Source organism: Enhydra lutris, unplaced genomic scaffold (assembly GCF_002288905.1).
Source record: "Enhydra lutris kenyoni isolate GAN:26980312 unplaced genomic scaffold, ASM228890v2 scaffoldscaffold54, whole genome shotgun sequence".
Classification (NCBI taxonomy): Eukaryota; Metazoa; Chordata; class Mammalia; order Carnivora; family Mustelidae; genus Enhydra; species Enhydra lutris.
Genome location: NW_019154138.1, coordinates 9,763,952 through 9,774,987, shown reverse-complemented (window position 1 = coordinate 9,774,987; position 11,036 = coordinate 9,763,952). Strand labels below are relative to the sequence as shown.

General features: G+C 54.6%; 1 protein-coding gene across 6 annotated transcripts in view; it reads left to right on the top strand.

Moving 5' to 3' along the window:
* The first annotated feature begins 200 nt into the window (after positions 1 to 200).
* LOC111157426 (kinesin family member C3) overlaps positions 201 to 11,036 on the top strand; it is a 37,206-nt gene continuing 26,370 nt past the window's right edge. For 4 of the 6 annotated variants that reach the window (XM_022518813.1, XM_022518816.1, XM_022518812.1 and 1 more), the window contains exons 1-3: positions 233 to 288; positions 4,414 to 4,618; positions 7,111 to 7,253. In XM_022518813.1, the coding sequence (XP_022374521.1) occupies positions 4,453 to 4,618; positions 7,111 to 7,253 (309 nt within the window). In that variant the 5' untranslated portion in view covers positions 233 to 288; positions 4,414 to 4,452. Of the gene's footprint in view, positions 289 to 4,403; positions 4,619 to 7,110; positions 7,254 to 11,036 lie in introns of those variants that run through there. The other 2 variants (XM_022518817.1, XM_022518815.1) reach the window with 2 other exon arrangements.

Sequence of the window (11,036 nt, the reverse complement as noted above, 5' to 3'; positions counted from 1 at the left end):
GAGCCGGGAGGCCGCCGAGTGGGCGGCCCCGCGTGTGAGTGTGGGCGCGCGCGCGGGAGAGTGCGCGGGAGCGCGCGCGCGCCGCCGACCCCCCGCCTGGGCAAGAGCCAGTTGCCATGGGAACGCGCCGCTGCCCGAGTTAATCATTTCCTGTGGAAAGTGTGCGGGAGGGGCGGGAGCGGGGCGGGCCGAGAAGGCGGCGGCGTGGAGCTGCCTCCCACCGGCGGGCCCGGTCCGGCCGAGCCCCGGGCTCTGCGGCGACGCCGGGATCCTGCCTCCCCCAGGCCGGTGAGTCGGGGACCCTGGCGAGCCGGTGGCGGGGGAGGAGGGGCGGGCTGGGCTTTCGGGATCCGCCCGGCCCGCCGTTCCGGGTGCCGCGTCCGGGCCCGCCCTGCCCGCAGGACCCCCTCCCCTGCCCGGGCCCGCTGCGGGGCGCGGGGAAGGTCGGGCCCGGGAGAAGCAGCCCTGCGCGGTCGCCCGCCGAACCCCGCGCGGTCCAGACAGAACCAAGGACCTTGCTCGTAGCACGGCTTGGGGCGGCACGTCCCCTGGGGTCGCAGCAGCCTCGGGAACCCCCTTCCCATCTCTTTGGCCCGAGAGAGCCGTAACCGACCCGGGGAACCGCGTGTCAGTCAAGGCCTCCCCCTCCTCTTGCGGAGATTTTCCCCGCACCCCCCAGGGATCCCTTGAAGGCTGCAGTTTCTAGCCCTCCCACCACGTACGTTCCCTGGGCAGTTCGCTTTTTCCCTCGCAGGGCAGTGGAGGGGAGGGCGGCCCTGTGGTTGGAAGGAAGGCCTGGGCGGGTGCCCTCCTGGGCAGTAGGAAATCGAGACAGTGACAGCAGCAGCCCGGGGGATCCCAGGAGGGAGGGCAAGCCAAAAGCCACCTCCTTCAACCCCCTGTTGTGAGTTAGAGCAGAACTCTGGCGCAGTGTGAAGGGCCTGGTCCTGGGAGATTTTTCAAAAGGAAGCTGTATTTAAATTCTCAAGTATTCCCGCCCAACCCCCAGCATACCTGTCTCAAGATTGTGGGTCCCCGCTGTCCCTGACCTTTCACCTTCCATGGGCCATGAGGCTGGGGGCACCTCTCCCTGCCCAGGCACACTCCCCATGCCCTTGGTAAAGTAGCCGTCTCCTTGGCCAGGGAGAGTCATTGGCAAGGAACGCAGCCTCAGAATGGGGGCCTGTATTTGCAGTTACTGGACTTTAGGGACTCAGGGTGATGAGTTCTGCTGTTCTTATGGGAGTGGAGGTTTTTGAGGTCTAGGTTGTCCTGGAAGACCCGGGGCCTGTGATTGTGTGCAGGGAAGGGCCTAGCTAGCCCCTGTCTAACCTCCCTGATCTTCTCTTCCAGGGAGACTTAAGCCCTCCCCAGCAGCAGTATCTGGGCACTTGTCAGGTCTGTCCCTCAAATTCTGGCAGTATCCCTGGTCTGGCAGAGCGCAGGGGTGGGGGGGGGGCGGGGGTGTTACAGCTCTACTCCTGTGGTCTAGACAAAGAGGGGTAAATCTTTCCCTCTTCTCAAGCCAGCCCCTCTGCACTCACCCACCACTGGAGGGAGGGAGATGACTTAAAAATAAAAATTTTGAGTTCGTTGTATATGCCAGCATTGTTGTGAACACTTTGTATATGCATTGTCTAACTCTTATACCAACCCTATAAGGTGGAGTTCTCCCCATTTTCAGATGGAGATAATGAGGCACAGAGAAAGTAATTCTCCCAAAGTCACACATCCAGTAAGTGGCAGAGTTGGGTCTGAAGCAGCTTTTGGTCATAGCCACTCCACACCATGTCCCTGTTTTCCCACCCTGTGGGTCCCAAGTTGGCAGAAGCCCCAGCCTTGGGCTTATTTGAGGTCCTGGATACTTTTGACCTTTCCACCCTACTGGCTCTAAATTCAGCTGCTTTTTCCTCTTCAGGATCTTGCACACACCCTTCCTCTTTCTTCCTGCTATCTTCCTGGCTCCCTCTCCAACTTCCCTTCCAGAAAGTCACAGAAGCATTGTCTCCTTCTGTCCCCATCCCTCAGACAAAGCTGATCTCTTTAACAGTCTTCTCTCTCAAACAGGGAATCAACCTTCAATGCCCCTCTCACCTTTCCAGGCATTTGGAGCCTTTCTTCCATTAGGCTGCTGGTCCTTGGGGTTGGTCGTGTGCCCAGCTCCGTGCCAAGCAACCTAGAGAAAAGGGCATCTGGTGCTTCCCCCTGGTTCCTTCTGCTCCGTAAGGGTCCATCTTTCTTCCCTCAATGGAGCTGGCCCACATATTTGGATTAGCCTCCGCCCCATCCTCTAGCCCACCGTCCAGTAATACTGTACCCAGGAGCCTCCTCCAAGTTGTCTTCCTCAGTCAGGGAAGGCAGAGAGCACAGCTTCTTAGTCAGTAAGCCTGGCATTCTTCTAGGGCCCGGCTGTGTGAACTGCCATCACCAGATCTTCTGCTGCCCATCGCTATGCCCTAACTTCTTGCCTCTCCCTGCTTTATTCATCCTGGCCCTGTCCACCCAGCAGGCTCGGGTCCCTCCTATTCTACATACCACATCCTCTCAACTCGGCCTCCCCTCCTCACCCTAGCCAAACTTCCCCTCAGAAGAAAGCAGCCGCTTCCTTTAGCCCTGCCCACCTCTTGGGCCTACCCAGGTCTGCCCTCTGTGCGGCTCCACGGCTGGGCTCCCTTGCAGAGCCCCCAGGGCGTTCTCCAGTTTGACCTCCCCACGGCACTGTTTGCTGGGAACTTACCATCCCCGGCTTCCCCACCCCTCCCCACCATCCGGTCACGTGTGAGGACTCCGCACCTGCCTGGTGTTGTTGCCACCTCTGACCGTCCTTCTCCAACGTTCCTTACCACCCAGAGTGAGCTCCGTGCTTGGTTACGTTTGGTGACTGTGTCCTCCACTGCGGCACTGGGACCCTCATTAGCCTCCCAGCTCTGAGTCCCCAGCCGTGCTCTTTGCCGGGCTTCAGCCCGGGCTGGTATATACACACGCATTTCAGGGTACCCACCTGTCAAGCTATTGCCAGGGGTCTGTCAAAAAAAATTTATTCATTTATTTATTTTAAAGATTTTTATTTATTTATTTGACAGACAGAGATCACAAGTAGGCAGAGAGGCAGGCAGAGAGAGAGGAAGAAGCAGGCTCCTTGCAGAGCAGAGAGCTCGATGCGGGGCTCGATCCCAGGACTCTGGGAATCATGACCTGAGCCGAAGGCAGAGGCTTTAACCCACTGAGCCACCCAGGCGCCCCCCTCCCCCAATATTTAAAACCAAAAGCAAATCCCACTTTGCCTTTCTGAGCTGACTTGGCTTCTTCTGTTAATGGCATTGCCATCTGAGTCTGGGACTATAGCTGCTTTACCTATGATAGGTGTTCAACAAAGACTTGTGTGGGGAAGACTTAAAGTCTGTCCTATTCATCTGCTCAGTTCATCTGCTCAGAGGGACCTATGCAGCTTGCTTTCTTTCTTTCTTTCTTTTTTTAAAGATTTATTTATTTATTTTAGAGAGCATGCACAAGGGGGAAGGGCAGGGGGACAGAGAATCTCAAGCAGACTCCACGCTGAGTGTGAAGCCCTGTTTGGGGCCCGATCTCAAGACCCTGAGATCACGACATGAGCCAAAACCAGGAGTCAGACCTTACCCACTGCACTATGCAGGCATCCCCCCATGGGGCTTTCTATCCCGGCCAGTGCCCCCCCCTTCTCCCATACCACCTGGTGCCTCCCTGCATCCTGTTCTGATCTTGAAGGTTTGTTGAAGTGCTTACCTCCCTCCTGACAGGGAGCTCCCCATCTCTCCTGATCAAAGAGGACCCCTGGTAGGTGCCTGGCTCACAACAGACACCAGATAAATAATTATTAGATGAAGAAGGAATGAATCTTTGTATCTTACTGCCTGCCAAGTTGTAAGCACAGAGTGAAGCGGACTTGAATAGCATGAGTGGACTTTAAGAGAATTTGGTCCATATAAGCCTATCTTGTCGCTAGCCACAGTCCGCCCTTCCTGATTAGTACCAAGATGCTAATTAAATCTGATTAGATTTACGGAGATGCTGTTGACTCGTGCTGCCTCCGTGTGGGGCTGGGACCTGGTGCGCCTCCAGGCTGCCAGGCCTCCAGTGAAGGGGCTGAGATGTGAGGTCTCCTTAGTGTGCTGCTGACACACCTGATGGGGTCCTCACCCACTTCTGAGCCTCCTTACTTAGGAAGAAGCACCCGGAAATGGTGATAGGCTCTGTTTCATCCCGCAAGCCCAGGGATCTTTGCAGGGGGCGGGGGTATGAAGGTGGCATTGGAGTTGGGGCTGCCGCTCCGGGTAACAGGTGGCCCCGTTGCAGGCAGGCTCTGATCTGTCCCCCAGCCCCTGCTCTGGGTGCCTGGCAGCCGGCTCAGCCTCGCCTTCCCTGTTCTGTCCGCAGGCCGCCCGGCGCCCCGAGGAGGCTGCTGAGCCCCGGGCCATGGTCCCGTCCCGCCGGCCGTGGAACCTGGGAGCCACGCCCTCGCTGCGCGGCCTGTGGAGAGTGGGCCGGGCCGGGGAGCCCGAGCCCGGGATGGCTCGCCCCGCCCCCGCCAGCCCGGCCGCCCGCCCTTTCCCATACACCGGCCCGGGGAGGTTGAGAACTGGTGAGTCCGCATTTTTAAAATGCCTCTTTATTTCCCTTCCTTCCTCCAGATAGCAGAGATGAGGACGGGCTTTCTCGCAAGTTCCTAGGCTCAGTCAGAGCTGTCAGGTAATTACAGGGTGCCGGGCAGCCCGCGGGCCGGCGCGGAGTCGCAGTCGGGGCGTCAATCTCGCCGGCGCTCTTGCCCCGCGCCCGCCCGTAAAGAGAGGTCCCGGACGCCGAGTTAAACTTCAACGCGGTCGCTGGAGCAGGGGGACAACGCCGCCCAAACCACGCGCTCTCCACCGGGCCGGGCGGGGGGCGCTCCGAGGGCGGCGCGTCCTTGGTCCCTGGCCCAGCGCTGGCGGTCTCGCTCCGGTTTCTGCCTGCGGCTGGTAAACAAGGTAGGTGAAGTGGCTGCCCGGTGCCCTGCGCGGGCGCGGACACCTGAGCGCGACCGGCCGGCCCGCGGGGGACGCAAGGAGCCGAGTTGGGGTGCCCTGCGCTCGGTTTCAGGTGCCATCCGGGTCGGCTCCTGTAGGGGCCCCGACGCAGGTGGGCAGTGAAGGAGTCCCTGAGTGCAGGCTCCTGCTGTCCCCCTGGGGGAGCTGTCAACACCAGCTCTCCTTTCTGGGTCATGTCCCCTGGCACCTCACACGCCAAGAAGTGAGTGGCACATCTGATTTGCGGTGCCGGCTGGATCATCGGGTCTGGGGGGCTGCCCCATGACTGTCTCCTGAGCTGAGCTTGGGCAAGTCTTCCTGAAGTGTGGAGGAAGAGAGGGGTGTTCAATCAAGGTGTGTTGAGGCTTGCCGTCTGTTATTCCTGACCTACAGAGAAAGGGGTTTAGGTTACCAGCCTGTCTGAGCTAACAGAGTCCCTCTGGGCCATCAGACTTAAGTCCCCCTGCCCGCCCCCGTAAAGAAGGGGAAACTGAGGCCCAGAGAGGGCACACAGCAAATTTCTCTTCAATCCCCTCTCTCCCACCACACTTGTACCAGTGGTGGCTGCCAGAGTGATACCCCCCAAAGTCTCTGCAGGGGACAAGTGAGGCTGGGGATGGCCCTGAGGTCTCTGGGAAAAGCTTAGGCTTTTGGGTCAGGTAGCCTCAATTGTCTGGAAGGGATGAAGATGGCCTCTGCTCCACAAGGTTTTCCTAAGGATTACAGATGTGATATATGAATGAGTATTGCTGTTCTGGTTAAAAAAAAAAAAAAAAAAGGAGAGAGAGAGAAAGAAAGGAAGGAAGGAAGGAAGGAAGGACGGATGGAAGGAAAGGGAAAAAACAAGCAAAAACATGTTCCTTTGGAAAACTAAAAAAAATCACTCAAACCTAAAAAACTAAAAAAATTGAAAAAAAAAACACCTCTATAAAAAGCACAGAAAAGTATAAAAAAGAAAATAAAAATCACCTATAAGGTTGCTAGTGGACATTTTATATAGTTCCTTCCGATCTTGTATGTGTGGGCACGCATGCATATTGATCTATTAAATGAGTATTAGGAAGATCATATGACCATGCAGGCTTATCCACTTTTACAATTTAAGACAAAGGTCAAATGAAATCCCGTGGGTGAAATGCTAAGCAGAGTGCCTAACACTGAGTAGGGTGTCACCCAGCTTGGTCACCCCTGGCCTCTCCGCCCCCACCCTGGCTCTCACCTCTGCCTTCAGAATGCTGGCTAGCCCATGGGATGGCAGGACTGGCTCAGTGTGACCCTGGGCGCGTTAGTCACCCCCTCGGCTGTGGTCCTAAGGGCCTGCATCCGTGGCCGCTTTCTGTGTGTCTGGCACAGAGTGAGCACATTATGTGTGTCGTTCATTGTAACCCTCAGCCCAGAACTCAGAGCTTGGTTCCTTACCCCATAGTGTTGGCAAGGAAACTGAGGATCAGACAGGGGAGGAAGGCCCTGGCGGGGGGTTGAGGTGGGGTGCACGGGATATCCATACCAGGGTCAGCTCTCTCTCCTGTCCAGTGAGGGCAGCAATGTGTCAGAGGCTCGAGGGGATGTGCTTTAGCTGGTCCCAAATACGCTTTTGGAGCCTGCCCCCCTTGCTGTTTAGGAAGGCAGGGGAGAAAGCGCCCCCTAGAGGCGGCCTTGGTAATAAAGCCACGGCCCTGGAGTGCACCTCCTGGGAAGACAGGCACAGCCAGGTTGGCATCGGCTTCCCTTTGCTGCTCTCTGGAGAGGGTGTGAGCAAGTGCCAGCCCCAGAGACCACTGTGGAGGGCTGGGAGCACCCCCTCCCCTGCCCCAGAGGTTTCAGGTGACTTCCTCAAGAGAAGCTCTGGGTGGCTTTCCGGAAGAAAGAGCACACACAGCCCCTGCCTGGTGCCAGGCCTTCCCTCCGAGTAGGTCAGGCGTGTGAGGGCGTGTGAGTCCCTCTTGGCCACGCCCGGGCCGGCCCAGACGATGGGGAAGCAGAGCTCAGCGGCAGCCCTAGCCAAGGGTCCTGGCCAGCAGCCATCTGCCAGGGGCCTAGCATCTTACCTGTATTCTCTGTCCTGGGACAGGGCGTGGAAGAGACACCCTGGTCAGCAGTGACGAGGACTCCGGTGCCCGAAGCGCAGCCCGCCCGACCCTAGCGCAGTGCCGAGCCCTCAGTGTGGACTGGGCTGGCCCTGGGAGCCCTCACAGGCTCTACCTGACCGTGCAGGTAAGCACTGGGGCCTTCTGAGAGGTGACGGGCCGAGCCAGGCTGTGGGCCTTAGCTCTGTTAGCTTCTGCAGCTGGGTCTCCAGCAGGCTGTCTGGGGAAGGAAGCCCTGACAGGGGGCCTTGAGTCTCTTTGCCGAGCTCCTCGCGCCACGTCCGCGTGGATGGAACAATTTGCTTTATTAGGTTATCTCTGGGAAAATCTCACAGGAGATGACAGAAACTTTTCGGCCACACCCTGGCTGAGGTGTTAAAGTGAGAAATGTGGGACCTTCTCTGAGAAGCTACTAGGAAAACAGGCAGGTTTGGGGGTAGCTGTTAATTCCCATTCGAGCACGGTTGTCCGTGGGGCGATACTTGTATTTCCTATTTGACATGGGAATCCAAAGCTAGACAGAGGAATTTTGCCAAAATTTGGGTTCTTTTCTCTTGCAGTTATCATCAAGTGATTTTTCAAAAGACAAATTTTATGTATATTTGTGTATTTGGTCGTAGAGATAATACATAACGATAGTGCTAATAACTATTATTTATTGGACACGGACTTTGTACCCGGCACTGGGGCCATGTGTTGTATATCTCACATCAGTACTCTGCAATCTCAAGACCCGGTTACTGTTTTATCTGAGTTGTAGGAATGAAGTATTGGAGGCTCAGAAAGGTTAAGTAACTTGCTACTGGTCACACAGCAACCTGGGATCTGAATAGCTAAACACAACGAGCTTTCTAACATACAGTGTAAAGAATTCACAGGGCGGAGGGTGGGAGGTTGGGGGAACCAGGTGGTGGGTATTGAGGAGGGCACGTATTGCATGGAGCACTGGGTGTGGTGCAAAAACAATGAATACTGTTACGCTGAAAAGAAATTAAAAAAAAAAATTCACACAGGGATGTGATATTTAGAAACCGAATGCCTCCTTTAGCCTTGTATCTTGGAGAAATCCACTATTTAGAGTTGGGTGTTTATGTATTTTTCCTATGTAACCACTTACTTACATTTATACAATTGTATTATTTATTTGTACACACTGTCCTGTGACTAGCTCTTTCCCTCAACAGTAAATCTTGGCGATTTCTTCATGCTTGTCCATATACAAAGAACTCCCTCATTCTTTTAAACTGCTGCAAAGTATTCTGCTTCAGGGTTTACCATAAATTATCTGTCAGTCCTCTGTATCCTTTCTGATTGCTGTGAACTCCTTAAATATCTCTGCATGCACACAGCTACAGCTTGGAGCAGTGTCAGAACAGCTTACCCTTCACGCCAGCCAGGTGCTGCACTTTTTAAATGAATACGTTTGCTAATGTATTTACAGTGCACCCCCATGCCAGGTGCTGGCCCATTCCAGAGCAGAGAAATAGACCTGATTGCCTGCACGAAGGACCAGAGTTATTTCAGGGTGTTGTGTTGCGAAGACCCCCTGCCCAGGAAGGATAGTACAGGAGAGGGCTCACGTTGAAGGGACATGGGCAAATAGGGGGACAGGATGGAGTGCGGGAAACCTAGGTGCTCCGGGAGGGCATAGCCTCCCTCATGCAGATGGAAGTTGTGAGGCAGGCTGGCCTGCAGCCCTGAGTCCTGATCCGAGCATGGCCTAGGGTCTCACGTGGCTTCAGAGCTTCCCGGCCCTTCTTGTGTGGTTCATGTGCAAACTGAACCAAACGGTCCTTCTTTTATCTTTCGGTCTGCAAGAAAAGCAAGTCTGGTGTGGGAACAGTTAAAGAAACCAGAGAACCCATTTTTTTTTTTTTCTCTGACTTGAGCCATTGGTAGTTAAATCGGGAGGTGGTCAGAAACCGGCTGCCTGGAATTGGGCGGTGGCTGTCTTCCTGAATTTTGATTATGGGGTGTTGAGTTGTGGTTGCTGCCTAGTCCTGGGGTCAGCAGATCTGCTGCGATTCTCTGAGAAGCTCCTGTCAGCAACCAGTTTGCATGTTGGTGTCCTTCTGGGCCCCATTATGTTTATCAGTGCTCTGAGGTCAGGGCTGTGGGGCTGAAGGAGGGACCCAGGCACTGGGGGGTGACCTGGTAGGCTTAGGGAACCGCCCCCTGTCCCAGCCTCTCCAGTAGTTAGACCCTGGGATGCTCCCTCTGGAGGCGCTGCAGGAACCACCCCCCTCCCCTGCCCCGGGGGTAAGGAGTGTGGGGGGCTGGCTGCCCTTCCTGTGGCTTGGCCAACAGGCCAGAAATAGTGTAACCTTTGCTCTGGTCGGCAATTGGAAACCCCCAGCTGCTGCCGTCGCCGCCACCGCTGACAAGCCGGCTTGGGGTGGGGTGGCAGTTGGTCACAGGGTGGGGACCAGATAAAGTCGGGGGGAGTTTTCCTATGTACAAGAGATTTTGCTCACCACCCTCCCTTTTCAAGCAGAACGTGAGGTCGAGAGAGAGGGAGTCAGACATGGTGAACACCGAGGCTGCTCATGTGGCCTTTCTCTTTCTTTTCTCTGTTTGTTGGATTTGGGGTTACAAAAATAATAATACTTGAAAAATAACAAGGAGACGTACAGAAAGAATATAATGCTAACGGCTACCTGGTCTTGGGTTCTGACTGTGCGCCGGCCGCTCTGAGAACTTGGCACGAGTTCCTGCAGCTTACCCTTTACGCCAGCCACGTCGGGAGGCTGATAACGTTTCTGTTTTGAGAATGGGGAAAATGAAGCTTCAGGGAAGGAAAGTAACTCACCCAGAGCCACACAGCTCCCCTGAGGCACAGCCAGGCTTCACACCTGGCGCTTTCTGAACTCCAGACTCAGAGCATTCTTTTATTTAAAAAAAAAATTTTTTTTTAAGATTTTATTTATATATTTGACAGAGAGAAAGAGATCACAAGTAGGCAGAGAGACAGGCAGAGAGAGAGAGGAGGAAGCAGGCTCCCCGCTGAGCAGAGGCGCCCATTTGGGGCTCGATCCCAGGACCCCGGGATCATGACCTGAACCTAAGGCAGAGGCTTTAACCCACTGAGCCACCCAGGCACCCCCTAAAATTTTTATTTTTAATTTTATTTACATTCAATTAATTAACATATTATTAGTTTCAGAGATAGATCTCAGTGATTCATCGGTTGTATGAAACCCCGAGTACTCATTCCATTCCATGCCCTCCTTCGTGCCCACCACCCAGTGCCCCCGTTTCCCCTGCGCCACCCCCCCTCCAGCAACCCTAGTTTGTTTCCTGTAGTTAAGAGTCTCTTATGGTTTGTCTCCCTCTCTGATTTTGTCTTATTTGATTTTTCCCTCCCTTCCTCTATGATCCTGTGTTTTGTTTCTTAAATTCCACGTATCAGTGAGATATGATAATTGTCTTTCTCTGACTTACTCTGCTTAGCGTAATACCCTCGAGTTTCATCCATGTCACTGCAGATGGTAAGATCTCATTTTTCTGGATGGCTGAGTAATGGTCCGTTATATGTATATGCACCTCATCTTTCTCCGCTCATCTGTCAATGGACCTCGGGGCTCTTTCCACAGTCTGTCTATTGTGGACATCGCTGCTATAAACATTGGGGTGCACGAGCCCCTTTGGATCACTATATTTGTACCTTAGGGGTAAATACCCAGTAGCACGATTGCTGGGTCATAGAGTAGCTCTCTTTTCAACTTTTTGAGGAAACTCTATTCTCTTTTCCAGAGTGGCTGCACCAGCTTGCCTTCCCACCGGCAGTGTAAGAGGGTTCCCCTTTCTTGGGGCATTCTTTCAAACAGAGCATTTGTTTTTTGTTTCAAATACAATAGGCACAAAGACACGCAAAAATGTGTCTGTAGAGGTGCCTGGCTGGCCTAGTCAG